The 26968-nt window shown below is 43.0% G+C and overlaps 1 protein-coding gene across 1 annotated transcript in view; it reads left to right on the top strand.

Moving 5' to 3' along the window:
- Window positions 1-5201: 5201 nt before the first annotated feature.
- The window catches only part of RYR2 (ryanodine receptor 2), a 799701-nt gene continuing 777934 nt past the window's right edge, over window positions 5202-26968 (top strand). Inside the window, exon 1 of the mRNA XM_032137647.2 lies at window positions 5202-5589. Coding sequence (XP_031993538.1) covers window positions 5542-5589 — 48 coding nt within the window. The 5' untranslated portion in view covers window positions 5202-5541. The remainder of the gene's footprint in view (window positions 5590-26968) is intronic.

Raw genomic sequence — 26968 nt, forward strand, 5'->3', positions numbered from 1 at the left:
AAAGATATGTTCAAGGCTATATCATAGGGAGTCTCCAAAGCCAGGCTCAGGGGTTTGAACATAACCTGGAGGCATCTGGGGGCCACCTTTCAATGGTTCTAGTTCTTAATGGGCAAGGAAGTGAGAAGATGGAAACATTATTATAGGGGGTGGTGCTGGTGGGAGTCAGGAAGATGATTTGCACTGGAAAAGCATAAGAAACAGGAAGATTAGTGATGATGTTAGTGAAATACTCTTGGGATATAAAGACAAGAATCAGGAAAATGCCTTTTACTTATAAAAAGACACTGATGTTCAGTGGGGAAGGTGAGAGAGGAATCAAAAATGGTGATCAGAGTTTGGATTCGAGCTGTAGTACAACAGAAATAGGCAAATCAGGAGGAAGATCTGCCTTCAGGGACACGTGACAGTCAGAATGACCTACTTGGGAAGCCGCTAGGCAATTTGAGTTGGGAATGCGGCTGGGGAACCCACATTTCCTTAGGAACCCATACCTCCTAATCTGTAGGGGATACATTCCAAGACCCCAGGGGATGCTCAAAACCATGGATAGGACTGAACCCTACGTATGCTGTGTTTTTCCCCTATACATACAAACCTAGGTTTAAGTTTAGTTTATAAGAGGCACAGTAAGAGATGAACGTCAATAACTAGTAATACAATAGAACAATAATAACAATATGCCAGCATCACTACTCATGCACTTTGGAGTCATTATGAAGTAAAATAAGGGATACTTGAACACAGGCACCATGATACCAGGATAGTCGATTTGATTATTGAAACAGCTACTGGCTAACTGTGGGGAGTACAGAAGAGTGGGTGCGCTGGACAAAGGGATGATTCATGTTCTGAATGGGACAGAGTGAGATGGTACAAGGTTTCATCACGCTACTCAGACTGGCACACAATTAAAAATGTAGGAATTGTTTATTTCTGGAATTTTCCATTTTATATTTTGGAACTTTGAGTAACTGGAACTGCAGAAAGCAAAGCTGTGGATAAGAGGGGACTATGGTAATAAGCAAACTTTTCGTCAGGTGGGGTCACCCTTCTCTGTGATGTCTAGGGCTCCTCTGATGCCAAGAGGCAGATCATGTGCACTTTTTCCATCTGCATGTAGTTCAGTCCTGACCCTGGAAATCAGAATACTAATTGTAGTTTGGGGCTTCATAATTTGTAAAGGAACTAATACGATAGTAGTGAATAACCTTCAAGTCTTGAAAAACTGATTTCCCCTAAGAATCCAAACTGTGGAGAAAGGCACAAATTGGATATTATTTCTGAACACATAGTAATCTCTGTCTCTTTCCAGAACTTACTTGGCATTCCAAGAGCTACCAGGACCTGCTTTGGCCTGAAACCAGGGACAGATCTCCCGGGGCTGCCAGAGCCTTTTATAGTTCATGCTAGTCTAGACTCCTTTTTGTGCTTTCCGCTTTGGGATGGAGGTAGGGGAGGAGCAAAAGTCCTGGGACCCTTGCCTCAAAACTCAGCAGCCGCATACTCTTGGCCAAGTTACTTAACTTCTTTAGGCCTTCTTTCCTGTTTTTCAAAAATGACATTGCTGCGAAGATGAAAAGAAAAAATAAAATGCAAGTGCTTGGAGCATAGTAAATGCTCAGTAAATGAGGTTTCATCACCATTGTCATCATTCGTAATGTAATTTCTGGCCATCTTGCATTAATGCAGACCCAGAGACTCAGGCCATGTGACCTGAGGACTGGCTTGTGGTGAATTCCCCAGGGATTTATTTCTAGGACAGGTGCTCAAAAGAATTATAGTATTTTAGAACACATGCAATAAGGATGTAAATAAAATGGAAATTTTATAAAATGTTGGTCTGTTGAGTTCTGAAGTGGGATAAGAAGATAGGTATGAAATGTTCCTTAGAGATTTTGAAACAGGAAATCTGAGTCAACAAGAAATGGGCTAAATCTCAGGACGTTAGAGGCTCTCTAATCCTAATTTTATAATGATCCGATGACAATTCCAGAGGCTTTCAAGTCAGTAATAAAGCCTTTAATGTATGTAATCTTAATTGAAAGAAGCTGAATTAAAATGATAACACTGAGTATTTTAGCTGAGTTTCCGTAGAAACCTTGAGGAAGAAGTTAATTTTTTAAGCTCACGTACATCATTGGGGAGCTTAGTAAATTGTAAGCCAAAATGAAAAATCTTACATTTGTCCTAATTTTTTTCTTCTTTAAGGCTGTCTAGCATCCTGCCAAATGAATAAGTGGGCTACGATGGCCCATTCTTAATTAGATGACTGCAGAAAAACTCTTAATTAAAAAAGCAAAAATATAATTTTTCCCTCTCTTGCAGAATATAAAATTAGTCATAAAGAAGAATACTTCCCGAATTTGGACTAAGAAACATAGAAATGTCATTCTCTAAACTTTTTATTAATAATTTTATGATTAATAAACATTTAAAAGGGAGTGTTATCTATTGATATAAAGAATATATTATAATAAAGCAATATTAAGATAATAAAAAGTAAAATAAACTATTATACATAATATGAATTTAGGAAAAGAGAATTTTTTTTTTTTTTTTTGAGACCAGGTCTTGCTTACTAGGGTAGTGGCTTGATCATAGCTCACTGCAGCTTCAAACTCCCGGGCTCAAGCAATCCTCCTACCTCAGCCTCCCAGTAGCTAGAACTACAGGTTTGTGCCACCATGCCTAGCTAATTAAATTTTTTTTTTTTTGGTAAAGATGAGGTCTCCATTGCCCAGGCTCGTTTTGAACTCCTGGCCTCAAGCAATCCTCCCATTTTGGCCTCTCAAAGCACTGGGATAACAAGTGTGAGCCATGATGCCCAGCCAATAAATATTTTAATAAAAATTACAAAATATATAGATATCAAATACTATTTTCTAATGAAAATGGTAAATAATCTTTTTCTATTTAATGAACTATAGTTTTGTCCCTAGAAAAAGGTTTACTTGTTAATTTCTTTTAGTCTGAGTCTACAATAAGAATTAAATACAGTAAACATAAACTTTAAGCTGTATCCAAATTATATGTATTTTTTCTCAAGTACACTTAAAATTGAGGTTAGTTAGTATCCTATGATCGCTGCACTGGAAAACATGATCGCTGCACTGGAAAACAAATTTTTCTTACTACAATTGTCCAGCAGCAGAAGAAACTAGGGAATTAGAACTAAATCATCCAAAAGGGTTAATTTTTTTTTTTTAAAAGCTATAAGTAAAAAGTTTCCGTAGCTTTCACTGAAGTTGGTTTCTTGTAAAAATTATTTCGTTATTATATAATTATGAAATATAACAGAATATCAGAGTACCAAAAATAATATTCCACGAATGTGCCCATCACCAATATTAAAACACTTGTTATATTTGCTTTAGTTTTCTTTTTAAAAATAAATGTTGCATATCATTCTCAAACATATTTTATACTTTTAGAACAGACTAGAGCTCTATAAACCTCACAGTTTTGTATTTTTGTGTTTTAAAGTCCACATACACGGTGTGTTTTATAAATAGTCTCTGCTCTATGTCTACTTGCTGTTGAAGACTGTATGGGGTGAATAAGAATCATCGAGTGTCTAGGCCATTTAGCATTATTCCACTTACACTGAGAGAACTAAAGAAATAATAACCATAACTCTTTCTAGAACAGTTTACAGCCTAGTTAAAATGCCAAAATGAAGACGTGGTAAGAGTTTTTATATTATTTTACCTACCACCTGGGTAGAATGGAGTAATTAAGAAACCTGTCTCTGCATAGTTCTGAATAAAATACTTTAAAACGTCAATTTGATATGTTCTAAATTTGGAAGATCAGATCATTTAACATTAAATCAGGAGCCAATTTCAGAATATAGTCATTGCTCATGGAGGACTCTTACCCGCCTTTTTGGGAGCTCACTGGTTGTTCCTTTAAAGACTCGTCAGAGTAAACATTCACATAAATAATAATGGTTTAAGAGTTGGTTAGTCGTCATGGCTACAGGGATAGGACAAGTTTTTAGGTAAGGTGACTAGTATACTTCCATGAGATAGGGCAGAACATTACTAGTTCTACCACGGAGAGCGAGTATTTATACACATAGTGTCATTCTCCTGGAAATTTACAAAACCTACCCCAGTATGTACAAAGTTAATGAATGCTAAAAATAAAATATAAACTGCATAGAACTCACTGGTCGATTTTAATAATGAGTTAGATGCCGCAGAATGTGAGATGTAGGTAAACGGACGCAAAAATCCTTGTTTTACAATGCCTGCATCTCTGCAGTACTGACATTTGAAAACTTTACTTGGCACATACTTATTTTAAGTATGATAAATGAAAGCGCTGTGGACTAGGAACAAGAGACAAATGCTTTCTTGTCCAAATTGTCTCAGACCCTGTATTTTCTTAGTCATAGCCGTTTGTTAAGTAGGCATTTGGTAGACTATTGCATGGAGGATTGCGAGAGCAAGATATTGCTATCTGCGGTGGAATGCTCGAATTTCTTCTCTCAGCAAGGATAATGGGTAGCATAGTCTGACTTTAGACCCATCCAGTGGTTCAGACTTACAGATAGTATCCCATACTTTACCGCAATTCCTTGTTGAATTAAGGCTTGCACTTCGCATATAGACTATAAACTTCTGGGTCTGTCTTGTACCACATTGTCTGGCATAGGCGCTCACTATATATTTGTTGAATGTTCAAGTTCTGTGCACCAAAACCGTGCACTTTGCATGGATTATCTGCGAAAAGCATGGTACACTAAAACTAGATTTTGAAGAATCCCCATTTGGTCATGAATAGAGGTAATCGACGTTTAAAATACCAGGTGTTGGGTAATCTCCACGTGGAGATTAGCCTCCCCGTGCGCCCAGGTGAAAGATATCATTCCGTGAGATCCGAAGTGCCGTGGAGGTTAGCGCCCTAGCCCCGTCCAGGAGGAAGCGGCGTCGTGCCGGCGGTTTTAAGCTCAGAAGGGGCAGAGGAATGAGCCCAGGGACCCCAGCAGGGCGCAGGTAGGAAGCTGCGCTTGCCGTGTGCGCTCCGGCCCCGATTCCCAGCGCAGCCAGTAAGTGGCGCTGGGCCTCGGGTTTGGCGGCCCGGAGGAGCGGGCTGCGGATTACCTGCAGCAGCGGGGAGCCGCCGAGCTCCTCCCCGCCCGCCCCCACACCCCACCCCCACCGCTGCACTAACCCCGGCTCAGCTGGCTCGGCGCACTTGCTCGCAGGAGCCGGGGCCGAGCGGACCGCCGGCTGCAGGCAGCGAGCGCGGCTGGGCTGCGGGGCTGCTTCCCCGCGTCCTCCGGGCCCGGGCCGCCCTCCTCCCGCACAGTGCGGAGCAGGGAGGCCCCGCGCCTCGACCACCAGCGCCCGAGCGTCCGCACCGCCTCCTCCGCTCTGCAGGCGGGGACCGCCCGGCGCTCGGCACCCGGCAGCGCGGCCCCCTCCAGCCCCCGGCTCCCGACAGCAGAAGCAGAAGGCAGCGCCAGGGGCCGCCGCCGCCGCCGAGCTCCGCCGGGCTCGGGAGCCGGCCCCGGCGAGAAGGCGCGGAACCATGGCCGATGGGGGCGAGGGCGAAGACGAGATCCAGTTCCTGCGAACTGTAAGCGCCGTGCGTCGCGTGTGCTCCCAGGGGAAGGGGGCGCCAGGGCATCCACTAGCGGGGTCCGGGCAGAGTGACAGCGGGGACTCGCGGGCGGGGCGAGGGGTGCTCCCTGAGGATGCGGGCGGAGCGGGCATCACCAAGTGTGTGCAGGTGTGCGTGTTGGGGCGAGGAAAGGCAAGGGCGCGTGTCTGTGCGCGCGTGTGCAAAGCTAGAGGATGGAGCGCGGCTAGCCGGGGGCAGGCGCCCGGGCTCGGACCCGGGGCACCGGGGACAGGAGCCTCGGAGCTGTGGGAACCGGGGGAGGAGGGGACGGCCGGTCCGGCCTGCCTGGTCGCACGGCTGGGACCTCCCGGGCGGCCGGTGGCAGGGTGCAGAGCAGGGTGGCCCGTGGGGGCGCGGGGAGCGGCGGGGACTCGGGCTGTTTCTGGGAATACCGCCGCCGGGAGGTTTCTTGGGCTTTTGTGCTGGACCCGCGCGTTGTCACGGAGCGAAGACGTTGGTTCGCTTACTCCGTGTAGCGTGCGGCGCAGCTGGCCGGGGGCGGGGGTGATGGTGCAGGACGCTGCGCGGAGGTTTTCCCCAAGTCAAGGTGCTGCGAAAGCGGAGGAGGAGTCGCCTCCGTGGTCCCCGCCGTTCCCGGGGCTGGTGCCATCCGTGCTGGTGCTGTGACCGCTTGCAAAGCGTGGAAGGCATGGGAAGCGAGTGTGTGTTTGCGTGTGTGCGCGCGCGCGGGTGGTGGTGGGGGGAACATCGTGAACGTGTCGTTCTCTAAATGTTGGCTTATTGCATGCCAAGTGAAGCAAACTGTGTGTGTGTGTACGTAAGTGTAAGGGCAGGGTGGCTGCCCCACACTGGGTGGCAGGCAGGGAAAGGTTGGCTCCACACTAATACAGTTCTTTCTCCTTAAGTACCTCTTGGCACACTGCTCCTTCCTTTCTCTGATTTGTTCGAACACTGCAGATACTTCCCAGGCTGAGGCATTGCACACCTCCAAGCTGGGACTGGAGAGCCTCTCCAGAAAAGAAAATGCCCTAACTTCCTGCTAAGAATAACCTAGTTAGCACCCTTTCCGTCGTTCCTTCTCTACTTCTGTCCTCCTTCCCGAAGGATGTTCCCTTGCAGGATTCCCCAGACTTTCCCAGCCTAGAACTGCAGCTTCTGCTGGTACTTCTTTCCTCAGCAGTACAAAAACAAAAAACAAAAAAACTGCTTCCCGGTTACAGTTACCTATAATCACAGAAAATCGTAGAGATGGTGGAATTTTGGAATATTAACTTGTAGGTGTTAAAATAGTCTTGATGTATTTGGGTACTAAACATAGGAAAACAGCGAATTTGCACAGGAACGTTGTAAACGACTGTCTTTTTCTCTTTTGTGCATTAAACGGACTGGGAGAAAGCTTTGGGAAGGATAAAAATCCAGGGTCCACATCAGATGGCAACCTAATAGTAATCCAATCTAATAGCTGCATGTTATGCACCATTGCATATGCTTTTTGAAGTACTGTTGGCCCAAGACCGGGCTTGGAAGGGCCTCTTCACTAATACCTTGGTCATGGTGTATAAGCCTGCTAGTAATACAGTTGTCTTTTTCATAGAAAATAGACCATAAGGGTTTTTTTTTTTTTTAAATAATTAAGACCACATTAGTTTCTTCTCAAAACTAAGGACTCTTTTATTCAGGTGGACAAATATGGTTGCTGTATAATTTTTCAGTCAATTCGTATCAAACTCTATGGGGTTAAAATTAGCTGGAAAATTTTGGTAGGCTTCATGTACTCAAGGGCTTCCTGCGGGCTTAACTGTTAAGCCGAGCTCATGGAGGTGGTGTTATCAGAATGCTTAATGGGGACTGAGGGAACGTGCTGGCTGATGAGGTTCTGCACATATAAAGTAATGTTAACTCTGTGCCACTCAGCAGCTGCCTGTCAGCTAGAGCAGCACCTTTGATAAGTGGGTCCTGAGTAGAGATCTGGCAGTCCCAGGCTGGGATTTTTCTTTTAATAAAACATCCGTAGGTTGTTGTGCTGATGATAAATGACCTTGAAGGAGGTGGCACAGTGGAGCAGGGGGATTTTTTTTGTTTTTGTTTTTGTTTTTTTGGTATAGCATTAACATCTAAAAGGAAAACATACCTTACCTCACAATTTTCCAATTTTCGTATGGAAATTCTCAAATCCTTTACCAGCTTCTCCATCTATTACCCTCCATCCTTCCCTCCCCCACCCCCCTTTTTTTTCCTCTTAACCTGAGAATGTTGGTGGTTCAGAAATGTTGATGGGGTTAATGATGGGGAGACTGTAGTATAGTTTCTACATTAAAGCCGTTTCTTTTTTTTCTGGGGGCGTTTATTTCTCTGTCATGTGCAAGCTTGTCAGTATGAGTTATTTCTTCTTCTTCTTCTTCTTCTTTTTTTTTTTTTAAAGCAAATAGCCCAAAGAGTATTAGGAATGTGTACATCTTGATAAAACAGTTGTAGATGGAAGACTTCTTGATAGTAATAGATGAAGCTGTTTTGCATAGAAAAAGAAAAACAGTCATTAAGACACCATAGTTGTGAATTTGACGGGACATTTCATATGTTCTGATTAGAACATCTGAATTGTTATCTTGAGCAGATCATCGTCTATTGGATTTGTATTCAGCACCCCAGCACATTGAGGCATCTTTTTGACCACTGTCCACAGAAAGCTTTTTTGCTTTTCTTTTTTTAGAAGAGGTCTGAGATCACTGTTAAGGGAAGTGGAGGTGAAATCTTTAATGGGCTGTATCTGTGAGTTATGTATGCTGCTGTAAATTAATTCCTCATTTGCAAAGGGGTTTGTCACTGGTTAGCTTGTACCCGGCTCTCTGGCATCTCTATTCCATTTGCTGATGCTTGTCGAGTTGGCTCACATTCCTTCCAAATAATTCTGTAGATGAATGATCGTTGATTCAGTGGCTCCCCCATCTGCTGGAAACCTGCCCACTTGGGTCTGTTTATCTTTGAGAGAGATTGAAAATATGTTTGTGTAAACTCTGGATATGCTGAGACACTTATTTTATGAGAGAAAAATCCTATCATAAAATAAGCTGTCAGCTTATAATGGATTCATTCACTGTCATATCCAAACATATCCATGATTTGGAATGTGTGTTTTATTTTATTTTAAAGGTTTTATTAACTTACCAATGTAGCAACAAACTGTCATTTGGTATTTAAAAACACTCATCTTTTTAGTTATGGTCCTCTTTTTTTTCAAGCAATCATACAGAATGTTATAGAAGATATTCCTCTGACTTTAGGAAAACCATGGTATAAAATGACCTTGGTCAAGGTTTTTTGCTTTTTTTTTTTTTTTTTTTTTTTAGTACTTTGTCTTTCTTTCATTTGTGTAAGCACAGTTGAGTTGCCGTTGTGGTGTACTGTGTCATATAGTTTTGTATTTACCCATAGGTTGAGACTTAAAGCTTAGTCCTGGCTGTAAAAATGATCCTGATAGGAATGCTTACGGTCTTCCTCCTGTCTTCCTTTGCAGAATGAAGTATTTCATTATAGATTTCTTCTCAGTGTTCATACATCTTGTTCCATAATGACAAGAAGCATCTTTAAATGTACTCATCGACGAATAGTGATAATTATGCAGTATAGATGCTGGCGTACAACACTGCATAGTAGGTTGGATGGGAGTATTTAGCCCCAGTTTGTAGAGGTCCAGGAAGGTTAATGGTATGAAGTCAGTACTCAGCAGTGCAGAATGAGGACTAAAAGTCAAATCTTAGGCTAATAGTGTTCTTTCTAGGAGAGAAAGGCTTCTTTATCTGCTGTTCAAGTATGTTTTAGGTTTATAGCAAAAGGACACCAAGTCAGTTTTCTCAGCTGTAGGAATGTCACGGAGTACAGATGGAATGAGCAGTGGAAATTTGCACTTTTTGCTCCCTTCATAATGAAGCTACGAGGAGCTTTAGATAGACATGCACTATGGTATTTTCCCAAGGAACTGATGGAAAGCCCACCCAGGTTTACATCATCAGACTTATTTTATTTTAACTTAGAAATTAGCATGTACACATTGGCAGGAAGGGCACGATCTAAAACACTTAGGGCACTAATTTATTTGACATTCAGTTGTATTTGTACTTTGGCTACAGATAAGTGTTTTTGTCACGGCTGAATTACCCAAGAAAGGACTCCAGCAGCACTGGGTGACTGTGCTTCTTTAGATAGCTCTCGGGAGAGAGGGAGAGATGATGAAGCACACATTTTTCCTGAAACTCTGACATTGTGGGAATTAGATTAATTCAGAAAACATTTGTCGAACACCGTCTGTATGCATAGCATGTTAAGGAAGTATTCCACATAAGTAGGGAAGTGGTTTGCAGCTGTAATTGCAAAGAAAAGATATAGAGGATGGCATGGGGCGATCAGAAGGAAAAATGCATAAATAAACTCCAAAACATTAGGGTAGGAAGAGGCCTTTGGAAAACATTACCCTGTCCACCCCATGCCTCTCTGATATTGCAGATAAGGAAACAAAAGCTCAGAGAGCCAACTGACTTGGCCCAGTGTCACACTCCAAGCTAGTGGCATTTAGTAATGCAGAGTATATGAAAATCTATGAGGAATTTCCAGAAAGGAGGTTTACCAGCACATCATTCTTTATAGAGTAGATTTAAACCCACTTTTCCATTTTATCCTTAACTTGACCTTCACAGAGTTCCGTCTCCAAATCTGTCCTCTTGTCCTTCCAGCCAGTGAAAAGGAGGTTTCTTTTCTTTTTTCTAATGTTACAGTCCCTCACATGGCCTGAATCTTGGTCCTGGAAGCCAAGATGGGAATCCATCCTTTCCATCCTTTTTTTTTTTTTTGCCTCGCTATCCACTTACTCCTTCTGGTTTATCTTGAAGCCTGTTAATTTCTCCCATCTTAAAATGTCTGTCGTTGACCTCGATAGCTTATCTGGTTGTTCCCCTCCTCCAAAAGTGGTCTTCTCCCACTGCTTGTACCCCTCTCCATGTAATTATCTAACTTCTCTTCCTTCTTAAATCCACTTTCCTGGATGTTGCCAGTAACTCCCTCCTTGCCATGTCTAAATGTCCCTCTCTGTCCCTATTCCCTTAGATTCCCTCTCAAGCTCTACTACCCTGACTTTCCTTTTTGAAGCTACTGTTTTGACTTTGGGGACATGGTACCTTCTGGGTAATTTTTTACATTTCTGATCATGCTTTTTCCAGGTGCTTTTCATTCCTTTTACTCCAAGTGTGTGGTTATCCCAAAAGATTCTGTCCTATTTCCTGTTCTGTCTCTTCTGCCTTCATGAGCTTATCTATGTCACAAAATCTGGGATCTCTTGAATAACAGAGTTTGAAAAGACTTAACAATGACTTCATCCAGCTCTGAGAGCCAGAGAGATGAAAGGAATGTTCCCAAAGCGACTCTTTTTTGTAGGAGAAACCCACTGCAGATTCGAAAGCCCTGGGCCTTCATTTCAAGCCTCTGTTTAGACTTCCCTCCTGCCTCTCGGACCCTGGAAAGAGCAGCTTGACATCATTGCCTGTTCGGTTCCCTAAGCGACTTTCCTTCCTAGTGTCTCTGCTGATCAGTGGCACTGCCATTTGTGCTCTGGCTCCGGTGTGATCCTAACCTTCAGAAGACCTGAGTCTGAGGCCTGAATCCACCAGTACCTAGCTTTATGGACTTAGAACAACAGTGCCTGGCTCATGGGAGTGGCTCAATGCATTTGTCTAGTTCTCTTTCTTCTCTTCTGCATCTAATTTGTCATCATAGCCCATTGTGTTTCTCTTTGCAATCCAACTCAGATTTCGATGTCTTTCATACTCCATTAGCTTCTTGTTCCGATCCCAGTACTCATTTCAACCTTCGTCATCCTTCCTCCTGCAACAAATCGGCAACCCACCTAGAATCCTCCTGCCATTTTAGTCCTCCTGAAACCGTTGTGTCCATCTCCCAGCCTCAGCTGACATCCTTGCATAGCCTGTCTAATTTCTCTACTTGGCTCATGACCTTTTATGATCTGCCCCTTGATACCTTGCTTACGCTCTTCATCCTAAACGGAGTTTTCTTGGATCACTCTAACCAATTCCGATTTTACATTTCTCTGACCATTTATCACTAATAATTAATAAAATGTATGGAACTGATTGGGAAACTCAAGCAATGGTCAGAGAATGCTCTGACCCTAATGCTCTGTGGGAGAGTTGGGACCGTATTGGGCATCGGTTTCCCATGATGCTTGGTGCACTGTTAACTACAAGGACAGACTTGAGAGAAATCTTGTGGCAAGGAGAAGATCGGGACAAGAGAAAGGATCCTCCTGCCCACCAGTTTAATGTGAACATCACTTGAATGCATCCAAATGCAGAAAGAAGGAACCTGCTATGAAGGAAGTAGGCAAAGATAGTGGGGGTGGAAGAATGGAGGTAAGATCTCTTCTAGAAGCAGAAGAGTAGGAGGGTTGGTGGGTGAAATTCTGAGATGATGACGGAGGAGGTGTGTAGGGTGACAGAGGCCAGATGATGATTGCCGCTTTGGGAGGCTGCAGTGGCTCCCAGGTCCAGTGGGAGGGGACACCCGGAGAAGGCAATTAGAGAGAGGGAAGTTACAGTCACTAGAGCAAATGAACAAAGGAGAGTAAGAGAATAAATTAAGGATTAATTGAGTCTGAGTGATTGGGGCTGCCCAAAAGAAATACTGGTTTAGAGTCAGAAGCTATATTTCAAATGAGCAGCTGTCAGGGGCTGAGGTGACTTCCAGGGGCACTGTTAGAGTATCCAGTGGATCCGTTTCATCCCCTTGCTTTCCTCTTTATTAATCACGGGAAGAACATTGGGATGAGGACCCTGCCAACAAATGGTTGTGTGACCTTGGGGCTGGTGGGGTCAGATAGAGATTTGTTTGAGAGAGGTAAAATGGGGAGGTTGTTTTCTCAGAGGGACTCGCGATAATTTCCATCGTCATGTTCGTAGTCTTAGGGTCAACCAGACTCAAACCATTCCGCAGGATGAGCATAACAAAACCTCACCCTGGGACTGGAAAGAAAAGCTTTGAATGATCCTAGGGTCCCTGGAAATCCTTATCCTGGTGGATTACAGGCCCTGAAAGCTGACAACAAGCTTTGTGCCAGGATTCTTGATGATGGGTGGTTTTCTTTCAGGGAAGAGGAGATGTTAACAATAAGAGAAGGTTGCAGACAGGCATTTGGAAGGAGCTAGGAGAAGAATTCTCTCATGTCAGTAGCCCTCTTAGGGACTACTTAGGTTCGGATCCATTTAGTAACTAAACTCCTAGTGAGCTTGTTTGCAAATCTTCTCTATTGTCCCAGCCGTGAAGTACTTCTCTGGCTTCCATAGTTACCTTCTCCCTGGCTGGTGAAGAAGTGGCCCATGTTTCTGGGGTTTCCAAAATGTTATAGTCAGCCTCAAAGCCCACGTGGAAGGTGTATTTCCTGGTTTCTATTGCAGAAGTTCTGTAGTGGTGTTGCTGCAATGAAATGGGAGTCAAGGCGTTCCCTGTTAGTGATGGAGTATTCAGAGGACCTACACATGATTGCTTTCATGCTCATTACCCAAGTAGGGGACAGAGAGAGTGGAGCCACTGACACGTGAACCCAGGGAGCCCTCCCCTGGATGGCTGGGTGCAGATACTTACCACCCACCAACCAATGATGAGTATCTGCCAATTTACTGGAAGAAAACCTGAAATCTAGCTGTGGAGCCAAGATAGATGCAGAAGAAAGCGAGTGGAACAGGAGAAAAGTGTATAGGAGCTCAGAGGCTGGCAGGGCCTTCCTGAGTGTGGGAAGGGCTGAGGCAGGAACGAGGACACATTTGCTCCCTGGGACACGTGGTTCTTAGCGTGCAGGGGAAACCCGCATGTGGTCACTGAGGGAGAGGCACAGGCCCACACATCTCATCACCGTGGAGGAAGGAACAATTCAATGTGTCCAATTTATTTTTCTACTATGGCAAGCACTTTTTTTCCCTTAACATTTTTGGTATTTTAAGAGTTTTTTCACATTTGTTCTGCTTCTAATGAAATTTTAATTGTTTCTCTTTCCTCCTGAGTTTAGAATCTGATTCATAATGTACATGGGAACCCATGAATTTCACTCATATTTAATGCATAACCAAAGATATAAACTGAAATGATGCATTTTGAGAAGATCAAGAAAAGAAAAAGAAAACTTACAGGAAAAATGATATCCTTAGTTTGAGTCAATTGAGATATTGTTAAAATGAAGCTGAACAGCACACTGAGTTGATAGCCTCTAGAAGTTGTATTCTGTTCTTTTCCACAGCAGGTTTCTGGTTTTCAAAATAAAAGCGATTATGATTTAAATTCTTTTAGCTTTTGCTAGAGTTTATATTTATTTCATAATCAAAGAAACTTTCCATGAGGAAAGTTCGGTCTCACACACACGCACATACATGTGCACAAATGAATGAAAGATATTCCACCATATTTTTTTCACCAATTTTGACTGTGGCGTAGAATTCAGTTAAATTAGTTCATGTGTAGCAGTGAATTGTCTGTTGGTCTCTCTTATTTCTTCCAATGCTTTGGGGTTTTTATTTTTATGGTTCCTTTCCCTTTGTCTTTCCCTTTCCCTCTGCTCCCCTCCCCTCCCCCTTCCCTCCTTTTCCCTTCCCTCCCATTCCCTTTCTCTCCCCCCTCCCCTCCCCTTTCCCTCCCCTTCCCATTCCCTCCCCTCTCCTTTCCCTCCCCTTCCCATTCCCTCCCCTCTCCTTTCCCTCCCCTTCCCATTCCCTCCCCTCCCCTTCTCTCTCTCTCTTTCTCTCTCTACCCCTCCCCTCCCCTCCCCTCTCCTCTTCTCTTCTCTTCTCGGGGCTCATGACTGAGTTACTTGTGAGAGATGCTATTTTGATAGTGGCAGGACCAGCAACAAACCTGTACCATCTCAGCATTCAGGAACAATGGTGTCCACGTGTCTTTTTGAGGTTGTACAGGGCATTCTTAAGGCACATTTGAATAGTCCCACAGGCTGAGAGGAGTTCCTCTGATCTTAAATACAGTGTCAGCCTGAGGAGTAACAATTTCTAGTCAGGAGATCAGAGCTTTTTTATGCCGTGGCCTACCGACTGCTGTTGGCAACTTTATTTCTTGTAGGTGCATTGGTATGTAATTGTCTGGCAGGTCTGTTCTAAGCATTGCATGTGTATTTTCTCATGAAATCCCTAGAAAATCCCTCAGAGGTGGCTACAAAGAAGTGAAGTGAGCCCAGTGTTTGCAGACACAGGCAGTGGAGCTACAGTTTCAGACCTGGGCAGGCTGGCTCTAGAACTCTCACTTAATCTTGCCATACAGGGGCCCTTTCTGCTGGAGATGGACATATTTTAAAATGAGAGGGAAACTTGGTGCCCTGCTTCTACCTTCAGGAAGGTACTTTATAATATCAAATGTGAATTTCTTACAGTACCAGAGCCTTGCAGGCTGTCTGCCACATCATAGGCTCTGTGTTTAATGTTTGTGGAATTGCATCAAACCGATTCCATGAGATAGTATTTTACATAATAAATACAGAGTAGGGTAATTGTATGCAGTTTACTAGCATACCTTAATGCAGTGTGTGTGAACGGGATATCTCTTTTGTCTGTAGCATTATACCAGGTACCTAAGAGACACCATGAATGTGGAAGCCATAGTTCCAATAGAGTTCAGATGCCCAAACAGTGGAACCTTATATGCATCAACCTGGGAACAGTAAGCTTATGGTCCTATGGGGATTGTGTCCTGTGTAAAATTCAGAGGGTCCAAAAGGTGAAGAGATGATGGATGTGGTCATGATATTGGGCTCCAAAACTCATGGAGTAAATGGTCAATGGTGAAGTAAATGGTGGTAAAAGCAGAGATTCTATTTCATTATAAAATATGAAAATAACATGAAAGGCAGAATCCAGACTATAGAACGACATGTAAGGCAGGAATTAAAGTTTCAATGAAATGCCGCCTTGATCTCTAAAAGTGCTCCAAAATCTCTTTTGTAGCGTTTCAGGAAATTTTGATTCATTTTATTTTTGAAACAGTTGACATTTGGGGGAGTGGGCTAAGGGATGAAAATATGTTTCAAAGTGCTTGTTTTTTTTTAAGGACAATAGTTTCAAGAACGGTACTTCAGGAGCATGTCACAGTTATGAGCCTGTAGGGAAGAACAGAGTTTTTTTTTCTCTCCTTTTAGGGAAGAACAACATATTGAAGGATGATTAAGGCACTTGAAAAATGTAACAGAAACATACACACATACACACGCGCGTTGCCTACACAGGGTCCGATCCCTGATGCTCTTTGCCTCTCTTCTTGTTTTATTTTATTTATTTATTTTTAGACAGAGTCTCACTCTGTCGCCAGGCTGGAGTGCAGTGGTGTGATCTTGGCTTACTGCAACCTCCACCTCCCAGGTTCAAGTGATTCTCCTGCCTCAGCCTCCCGAGTAGCTGGGATTACAGGTGCCCGCCACCATGCCAAGCTAATTTTTGTATTTTTAGTAGAGATGGGGTTTCACCATATTGACCAGGATGGTCTCCATCTCTTGACCTCATGATCTGCCCACCTCAGCCTCCCAAAATGCTGAGATTACCGGTGTGAGCCACTGTGCCTGGCCCCTCTCTTCTTATTTTTTAGACTATCCCGTTAGTCCCCTTTGGTCTTGGACATGTCTGTCATGACATGTTTCCAAGGCCAATGCTGACAGTTGGGAGTCATGATCAGCCTACATGTCCTGGCTTGTAGGTTCAGCGAAACGTCGGGAGAACATTTCTTCTTGAGTCCCAGACAAATGAAAAGCTGAGATGAAATGTTTTTGATTGATGGCTGTCAGAGAAGCATAAAAACTTCAGCTTCACTGCCATTCCCTTTGTGACAGGGAAGGAGCCATCATCTCCTGAAGACGGGGGTGTCGTTATGAAGTCTAACTGTCCTGCTCCTGTCATGAAGAATTTTATCACATGAAGTCTAACTGTCCTGTCATAAAGAATTTTATCACATAGAAGCCTGCAAAGTCAGCCCGACTTGAGTCAGTCCTACTCACACCAAAGAGGATACGGAAACTGGTGAAGGACAAGAGACAATTGTGATTTCACCTCTTCCTGCTCCAGCGCCTGGTCTCTTCTTCTCCTTCATTCTGAAATGTTCGCGGACTGCCTGCTACATGCCGTGCTTCTTGCTGGGTGCTGGGACTCATATCCAAGCTTGTCCTGCCTTTAAAGAGCTTATTCTGTCTCTATGGGTGGGATAGGGAATAAGGAAAATGCAAATATTCTACTACACAGTGGACATAAGAGTCAGGAAACCGCCAGAGGAAAGGATGTTGAGGAGGGAGGCATCTGTGTCCCAGGAGTACCATTATCTAAGGCTTGGTGGAGGAGGCAGCATTTCCAGTCACAGAATTCTCAGACCGAAAAGGAACTTCAGGGATCAGGGTCTAACCCCTTTATAGTGAATGAACATGAAAGGACAAGTATATTGGCCCCCATTATTCTGCTCAGACAGGATAGCTGCAATTCATTTGATTCCTGGAACAATCCATTTAGTCTATAAAGCGGTTAATTGCATTAATGCAGATCAGGAAACTGAGTTGCAGAGAGGTGAAATGACTTGTTCAAGGGCAATTAATGAGTAAGTGATGTTGCTGGCGGGCCCAGGGTTTTCAGATGCCAAAGCCCTTCTTTCTCCTTCCTCCCTCCCTCCTTCCCTCCTTCCCTCCCTCCCTCCCTCCCTCCCTCCTTCCCTTCTTTCCTCCCTTCCTTCCTTTTTCTTCCCTCCCTCTCTCCCTCCCTTTCTCCACCATTTCCTCCCTTCCTTCCCTTTTTCTGCCTTGCTCCCTTCCTTCTTTTTTCCTTCCTTCCTTCCTTCCTTCCTTCCTTCCTTCCTTCCTTCCCCTCCCCTCCCCTCCCCTCCCCTCCCCTCTCCTCCCCTTCTTCCCCCTTCTCCCCCTGCCCCTTCTCCCCCCTTCTCCCCCCGCCCCTTCCCTCCATCTGTCTGGAAAAATGGTAAAAAACTGTAAATTGGATTATAAGGAATGATTCATGGCTGTCCTATCACATTCGTCCATTTAAGTTATCTGTGCTTTTCATTTGTCTGGAGCTATCTTACTACTCTGTTAAATTGTGGAAAACCGATAGTAATGATTCCTGAACTGTTGATTCTTGATTATAGAAAATGCAAATTGTGTCTATTCGAATACAGTTGTAGATACTGAGTGGGTTTATTCTTATCAAGCAAATTCATCTCAGCCTTCCTGATGGGCTCATATCTTTGTATGTCCTTTGGAGTCTCCTTTGAACCTGCTATGATACCACACTTGTTCTTTAATGAAGAAATTAAATAAAATCTTTGATGTGTTCATTTTGTCTTTGTTTGAGTCATATTTTTACTTTAAAAAAATTACCTCCAACATCACTACTATGCGTCCTAAAGTAAAAATGAGCGGGATCTTGCTGAATTTGGGTGGGGAGGGCAGGAAGACAGGACAGATGAAAGAGGAAGGTGAGTGGGGGCCACGTGTTGTTTCTTCCGTCTCCCCATCCCCAGGGTCACTTTCCAGTCTTCTCTGCCCTGTTCTATGTTCAGGAGGCTCCTACTCTAGATGGTGCGGGGAGCACTGTTTCCTTTCCTTGTTGTCTCAGAGCGAGGGCTGGGGACAGTTTCCCACTGTTGCTGGTCCCTAGAAGTCCCACCTCTGTCAGATCCTGTCACGCTCCCAGCCCGCACCTTGTTAAATGGTCCCTCATTCACCTCTCTTCAGTTAAACCCTTGAGAGAGCCATCCCCTTCCTTGATGAGACCCTGATGTGAAGGTGGGAAGCACAGTGACACGTTTGGGAGAGAGATGACATACGAGTACTGCTCTGTCATCCTGGGGGGACTGGGGAGCCCTGAGACCAGAGTGAGGGATTTGTTCTTAATTCATAAGGTAAAAGGGGCCCTGGAAGTTATTCTTTTTTTCTCCTTCTCAAGGGAGAAAAATGGGTCAGAGCTGTCCATTAGAAAGATTAATGGGGCAGCAATTTATAAGATAAATTGGGATATAGAGAGATCAGAGCAGGACCGGAGCTGAGAAGCCTATTAGAAGACAGTCACCACGGAGCTGGTGCAAGATAATTCGGGCCTAAATTTGGGTGGTAGTTGTGGGAATAGAAAGGAGCGGGAGCTTTAGGACACAGTGGAGGAAGGGTTTATGGGGTTGGTAACTGATTAGATACAAGGAAAGGAAAAAGACAAGCTGAGCTTCAGATGGTGTTGGCCATATGGAAATCAGGAGGAAGGGGAGGTTTCCGGGGAAGGCAGTGGGATTTATTTTGGATGTATTTATTTTGAGATGTGTTATGGACTGAATTATGGCTCCCTAAAAAGTATGTTGACATCGTAATCCCCAGGACCTTAAAATGTGACCTTAGAATGTGACCTTAATGGGAAATAAGATCTTTACAGAAGGAATCAAGTGAAAGTGAGGCCATTAAGGTGGACCCTGGTCCTATATGACTAGTGCCCTCCTAACAGGAGGGGATTAGGACGCAGGTCCACACAGAGGGAAGATGGTGTGAAGACACACAGGGAGCACAACTGTGAGGACTGGAGCACCGCACCTGTGAGGACTGGAGCATCGCATCTGTGAGGACTAGAGACTGCACCTGTGAGGACTGGAGCACTGCACCTGTGAGGACTAGAGACGGCACCTGTGAGGACTAGAGACGGCACCTGTGAGGACTGGAGCATCGCATCTGTGAGGACTAGAGACTGCACCTGTGAGGACTAGAGACTGCACCTGTGAGGACTGGAGCACTGCGCCTGTGAGGACTGAGCATTGCACCTGTGAGGACTCGAGACAGCACCTGTGTGAGGACTGGGGCTCTGCACCTGTGAGGACTGGAGCACTGCGCCTGTGAGGACTGGAGCACTGCGCCTGTGCGGACTGGAGCACTGCACCTGTGAGGACTGGAGCACTGCACCTGTGAGGACTAGAGACGGCACCTGTGAGGACTGAGCACTGCACCTGTGAGGACTGAGCATTGCACCTGTGAGGACTAGAGACAGCACCTGTGTGAGGACTGGGGCTCTGCACCTGTGAGGACTGAGCTCTGCAGCTGTGAGGACTGAGCACTGCACCTGTGGGGACTAGAGACTGCACCTGTGAGGACTAGAGACAGCCCCTGTGAGGACTGAGCACTGCACCTGTGAGGACTGAGCACTGCACCTATGAGGACTGAGCACTGCACCTGTGAGGACTGGAGCTCTGCACCTGTGAGGACTGGAGCACTGTACCTGTGAGGACTGAGCACTGCACCTGTGAGGACTGGAGCTCTGCACCTGTGAGGACTGGAGAACTGTACCTGTGAGGACTGGAGCACTGCATTCTGTGAGCCAAGGAGCACTAGGGCTGAGAGAGGCATGGAACAGATTCCCCCTACCACCCTCGGAAGGAACCAGCACTGCCGACCCCTTCATCTCGGACTCTGGGCCTCCAGAACTGAGAGATAATACATTTTTGTTGCTTAAGCCACCCAGTCTGTGATATGTTATTATGGCAGCAGTAGGAGTCGAATTCAAGGCACAAAGCTAGAAGTGTGGATTTAGTGTTTTGGAGAGAGGAGTGACCCAGTGAGGCATATTGGAGGCCACTGGTGTGATCAAGAAACCACAAAAATGGACCAGATGATCTGGGAGGAGCATGTAGAGGAGTCCACAGCAGAGGCTCAGAGGAAGGTGACTGAGGAAACTTTTTTTTTTTTTGGACGGAATCTTGCTATGTCACCCAGGCTGGAGTGCAGTGGTGTGATCTCGGCTCACTGCAAGCTCCACCTCCCGGGTTCAAGCAATTCTCCTGCCTCTGCCTCCCGAGGAGCTGAGACTACAGGTGCATGTCACCACGCCCGGCTGATTTTCTGTATTTTTAGTAGAGATGGGGTTTCACCATGTTAGCCAGGATGGTCTCAATTTCCTGACCTCATGATCCACCCGTCTCAGCCTCCCAAAGTGCTGGGATTACAGGCGTGAGCCACCGCGCCTGGCCCTGAGAAGACTTTTGATGTGATCATTATGGGAGTCTCTGGGAGGAGGTTGAAAGTAGCCTCCCAATTGCAGGAGACCCAGAAATGACAGAGCAGCAGTAAATAGAGGCAGACGATGTAGACGATCTTTTCACCCTGTGTGCTGAAGAGGAAGAGAGAGGAGGTGGGAGCTTGAAAGGGGAGGAAGGGTAAAAGTTAGGGATGCTTTTCTTTTCTCATGAAAGAGACCATAATCTAAGGTTGTAGAGGAGGAGGGGTGATTGATGTCACAAGTTCCTAAGTACAAGATGGGATAGAGATGTTCCCCAGCCCCACCAAAACACATCACCATTGTTGGGCACACGCCTAAGCTGATGCATCGCCTCTCTTTGCGGATACCTAATTACTTACTGCTTTCCTTAATTCGAGAGCACATACTACTTTCATTTGCCTTTGGTTTAGCTTTGCATCATTTCATTTTCTGCTAGAGATCTTTTGATAATTAAAATTAGAGCTCTATAAAGCTTTGTTGGTTCAAAGCTGGGCGTGTTTTGTTTGCACGTTGCAGTGGTTTGGTGATGAAATAATTCAGCTAGGCTTGAAGCAAGCATGTCTCATTAAGACAAATAGGAGAAGTTGATATTGCTGGTGGGTTTTTTCTCATAGCTGTTAACTCAAAAAGACGGTAGGGCTTATATAGGTAATTATGTATACTATTCAGCAAATAGGCAGCCTAGGGATATATTGGAGGGCTTTTCTGAAAGCTCAGGTCAGGGGAAAATGTTGACATATCTTGGGAAACAGAATGATTCTGCTGGTAGTGACTGCCCTCAGCTCTCCTACTATGACAGGATCTGGCCAAGAAAATTCCAGTAATTTTTCAGAAAATTAGCAATTTATATTTTGAGAGTTTTTTTCTCCACATTTTTGTATAATTGGCACTATGCTGTACATATAATTTGTTGCTTGCAAAGCACTGTCTTTCAAAAATATCTAAACAGTACATCTATACAGTATTTACATGTGTAAATTCCACATTTGTTCCATACTTCATACTGTTGATTTAAAAGTAAAAACTTTCAACAAATGTCTGCACTTAACAACAGAGCATGTATCTTCATCTCTTTAGTGTTCTGAATGAGCGCCTATAACACTTTCTTAAAAGGAATCTTCCTTGGAGGCCGGGCGTGGTGGCTCACACCGGTGTTCCCAGCACTTGGGCACTTGGGGAGCCAGGGCGGGGTGGATTGCTTGAGCTCAGAAGCTTGAGACCAGCCTTCTTTCCTCCCCGGAGACTTCACCATCTTCTTACCTGGTTAAGGTGCTTAGAGATGCTGGTCTGGAGAAGGGGCGGGGCGGGGGGGGGGTGGTGGCGGGGGGTTCAGTAACAGGCAGCGATTAGAAAGTGGGAGATAGCTCCTCACATTTTTTATTGTACAGTGATTTAAAAAACTGCCGTATCTACTGCTCATTGAACATTCTCTAGTTTTGGTCCTGACTAGGACATTTTCTGAAGAAATTTTTTTTTTTTTAAATTTCACATGTCTAGCAGAAGAAGAAATCTGGCTTACATTACAACCAACAAAAACATTGCTCTGGACAGGCCTAAAACAAGAACCTGAATGTCAGTAGAGAATGAAACCAGCGATTCCATAAATGACACCAGTTTCATGCAGTCACACAGTAGGGAGGGAACAGAGATCATTTCCGCATTTCCCTCTAAATGGGCAAACTAAAGCCCACAGTTTTGTTAAGAGGGGGCTGTGTATCACTCAGAGGCCTTACTAGGGTACATAAATGGACTTTAAAATCTCAGGGTTAATGATGATGATGCCATTGCCATCTAACATGAATAATGGAGCAGACTAAAATCTGACCCAAACAGAATCTGATAAATAAATCAAGGAGAGGGACCTTGCAAATCTTTGCATAATAGAGGAAATGAGTAATGGCACCCTCTTTTGCTTGTTGTTCATACCACCAGGAGTCGAGAACTCTGCATAACTTAGCAGTACAGCTTCCAAGAAGGGCCCTGATATTGTGGATAAATGGAGTCTATTTTTAAGATTAGATAAATCCAGCCTATTTTTGTGGGCAGGGAAAAATTATTGCTGAAGTGTTTTTGATAAGATTCTTCTGTGCCATAAACTGAAATACTGAGAGTAGAACAGTTTTTCATAAGAGGAAAGGAAGAAAAACTACTGTAAGTTATGGGAGACTAAGGCCATGTATTTATTTGGGGATTGCATTAATAAGTTTTCAAGCATTCACTTTCATTTAGCTACATGACTGGCTTTGTGGCTGTCCCATTTCATGAAGAATGCCATAAATATTGGATTGACCATGGTTGATAATTTTTACTGCATGATAATACTATGAATGTACTGGATGGAACCATGATTCCAATATATGTGTATTCTTTCATTCAGCAAAGATATATATACTCACTACCTCCTGTGTGTCAGGTGTCTGTGGGGTGCTGTAGACTTATACTTAAAGCCACCTTCTTCATTGATACTTTAAAATGGTTTCCACATAGCTATTAATAAGACTTCTAAATCGGAAGGTGCTGAGGCTAGAATCTGATGGCCAACCAGGTAAGATTTCCTTCAAAGTCTGTGTCAAATCAGTTCTACATTTCTCTACATCCAGTCTACATTTTTCTATTTTATTCTTAGGGATAGTAACAAGGAAGATTAAATGCTGGCTGAAAGCTCTCATATTTGTATCCACAGAAATATGTTATATATAAAATTATATGATTACTACCATTATCATGATTATGTTCTTAGCCTTTCCAAATTTCTGTTATATGCAAAGCATTCTACTAAACTCCACGGATATAATGGGATATATAATCCTTGCCCACAAGAAACTATTACCAACATTCATTTATTTGCCTTTCGTAGACTGTTTTTTTCCCGTTAAATCTTTCTTAAGTAACTTTAAAGGAAACTTAAAAATTGAAGCGTAATATATTAACATACAGTTAGTAAAGTACATAAATCTTAAGCGTACAGCTTGATGAATATTTGCAGTGTGAACGCAGTTGTGTAACTACCACTCACATCAATGCATAGAATGTTACCAATGCCTGCAAGCCTCTCTAGCACCCCCTCCCAGGAGCTACCTGCCTTTCCAAAGGTTACCACTCTGTGGACTTCTAGAAAAATAAATTAATTCTGCTTGTTTTTGCACTTTGTGCAAATGGAATGACAATGCAATATGCACTCTTTTGTGTCTAGTTTCTTTTGCTTCATTTATATCTGAGATGCATCCATGTTGTAGCTCCTGGTGGCTTAGTGCTGTATGCTACAATTCATCTATCCATTCTGTTGATAGACAATGGGTTGTTTCTGGTTTCACTAATAAAAACAAAGCTGGTACTAATATTCTCAAATATGAAAGATTTAAATATTTAAGTGAACACCTGAAATAAGGGTATGTATACATTTCTGCTGGATATATACCTGTGAGTAGAATTGCTGATTGGGTTATGTATATGCTCAGCCTTTAAACACTTTTCCAAAGTAGTTGACTCAGTTAACACTTCCACTAGCAGTACTTAGTAAATGTTAGTTTCAAAAAAATAGGAATCATTATGGTGGATGTATAGAGGGTTTCACTGTGATTTTGATTTGCAGTTCACTGACAACTCATGATGGGGAACACCTGTTTTGTATCTTTAATGTCCATTTGGATATACCATATTCTTTTGTGAAGTACCTATTCAGGCTTTAGCCTGCTTTAAAAATACAGTTGTTCTATCTATCTATCTATCTATCTATCTATCTATCTATCTATCTATCTATCTATCTATCTATCTATCTATCTAGTCATCTCTCTAGACAGAGTCTCACTCTGTTGCCCAGGCCGGAGGGCAGTGGCACAGTCATAGCTTGCTGCAGCCTTGAACTACCGGGCTCAAGGGCTCTTTCTGCCTCAGCCTCACAAGTAGCTAAGACTACAAGTGTACAACCATGCCAGCTAATTTAATTTTTTGGAGAGATGGGGTCTTACCATGTTGCCCAGGCTGGTCTCCATCTCCTGGCTTCAAGTGATCCTTCCAAAGTGGTAGGATTACAAGTGTGAGCCATGGTGTCTGACCAGAATTGTCTTTTTTAAACATTAACTTTTGGAGAGTATTTTGTATGTTATGAATAGGAATCTTTTGTTAGATATGTCTATTGCAAATATCTTTTCCAACACTGTTGCTTTTTCCCCTCTATTGCTGATGTTGTTAGTGTTGCATAGCAGTTTTTCACTTTAATGAAGTCCAGATTATCAGTTTTTTTTTTATTTATGGTTTGTGTTTTTTTGTATCTTCTTTGCCTACCCAAAGGCTGTTCTCTCATGTTATCTTCTACAGCCTTTACTATTTTAACGCTGATATTTAGGCCTGTGATCTTAGAATTGATATTTTGTTTATAGTTTGAGGTAGAGATTAGTCCCTCCACCTACGGGTGTCCAGTGGATCCAGCACTAGTTATTTAAAAGGTCACCTTTTCATCACTGCACTGCAGTGGTACCTGGGTAGTAAATCAGGTGACTGTAAGCATGGATATCTATTACTTGACTCTCTATTCTATTTCATTGGTCTATTTGTCTTTTCTTGTTCCAAATTTATAACTTTTAAATTAACTCCAGATTTTTGTTGTCTTGTTATATGTTGGTGTTCATCGTCTAACTTTGTTCTAATTCTTCAAAATTATCTTTGTATTCTTGGCTCCTTTCATTCCAGTTTAAATTTTAGAATTAGCTTATAAATCTCCACAAGACGAGCTGCTGGAATTTTTAATGAAATAGCATCAAATCTGTAGATCTGTTTGAGAAGAATTCATCTTTTCAATATTAAGACTGCCAATCTATGAACATAGTATATCTTTCCTTTATATATTTAGATATTTTAAAATTTCTCTCAGTATTTGCACTTAGTTTTCTATGAGAGACTTTGCACATTTTGGGGATCAGATTTATTTCTAGGTATTTGATGTTTACTGATGTCAATGCAAATGATATCTTTTAAAAATTGTTTCTTAGATCGTAAAAATATAATTGACTTTACATTTGACCTTGTGTCTAGTAACTTTGCTAAGTTCACTTATTAATTCTAATAGTTTATAGATTCTTTTGGATTTTCTATGTACCCAGTCATGTAATCTGTACATACTGACCATTTTATTTCTTGCTTTTCAGTTTTCATTTCTTGTTATTGCCTCATTATACTTCCCAGGATCTTTGTAAATGCTGACTAGAAGACATGATAGCAGATCTTTGATCCTTTCCCTCAGTTTCAGGGAAAACTTACAGAATTTCATCAAAGATTTTATGATGCTTGCTGTGGTTTACTAAGCTGTTTTGTTTTGTTTTTGTTGTGTTTGGCAGCTGAATTCTGCCTTGCATTGGGAGTCTTACCCTGTGCATATGCAGTTTAAAAATATGAGTTTAGAATTATGATTTTACTGTTTTTTTTTCCTGTTAGTGCAACGGACTGTTTGTGCCTGTCCCCAGAATTCTTATGTTGAAATCTTAACCCCGAATGTGATAGTATTGGGAGATGGTAGATGATTAGGTCATGAGGGTAAAGGCTTCATGAGTGCAGTTAATGCCCTTATAAGAGAGATGAGAGAGCTCTCTTGCCCTACCATGTGAGGACACAATGAGAAAACAGCAGGCAGTCTGCAATCCAGAAGAGGGCCTTCACCAGAACCCAGCCATGCTGGCTCTCTAATCTCACACTTCCCAGCCTCCAGAGTGGTGAGAAGTAAATTCCTGTTGTTTATAAGCCACCAGGTCTGTGGGACTTTGTTATAGCAGTTTGAACTATGATATTTATTTTATTTCTTTATTTTTTCATTTTTTGCCTTTCTTTAGATTAATCAAATATTTATTAACAAGCTTCTGTTAGCTCGTGAGTTATTCATTCTTTTATTACTCCTTCAGTGTTTACACTAGAGTTTATAACATCTTTAATTTATTAGTATCTACCTTAAATGAATACTTTTATATTTTTCTGGAAATGTGAGTCTCTTTATATACTACTTTAAATTTATCCTCTGTTTTTGTGCTGTTTTGGCTATATATTTTAATTCTACACACACACACACACACACACACACACACACACACACACTCTCTCTCTCTCTCTCTCTCTCGCTCTCTTCAACTCCTTAAGACATTATTATTGTTCTTTAACAGTCAGAATTCACGTAGATTTACTTGTATGTTACACTGTCTAGTGCCTTTCCGTCGTCCTGCTTGCCATGCTCTCATTTGCGATCATTTTGCTGCTGTCTGAAGAACTACCTTGAGATTTCTTTTACGATGGGTTTACTGACAAAATATTCTCTCAGTTTTTGTTTAAAAACATCTGTG

Source organism: Hylobates moloch, unplaced genomic scaffold (genome assembly GCF_009828535.3).
Source record: "Hylobates moloch isolate HMO894 unplaced genomic scaffold, HMol_V3 SCAFFOLD_18, whole genome shotgun sequence".
Lineage (NCBI taxonomy): Eukaryota > Metazoa > Chordata > Mammalia > Primates > Hylobatidae > Hylobates > Hylobates moloch.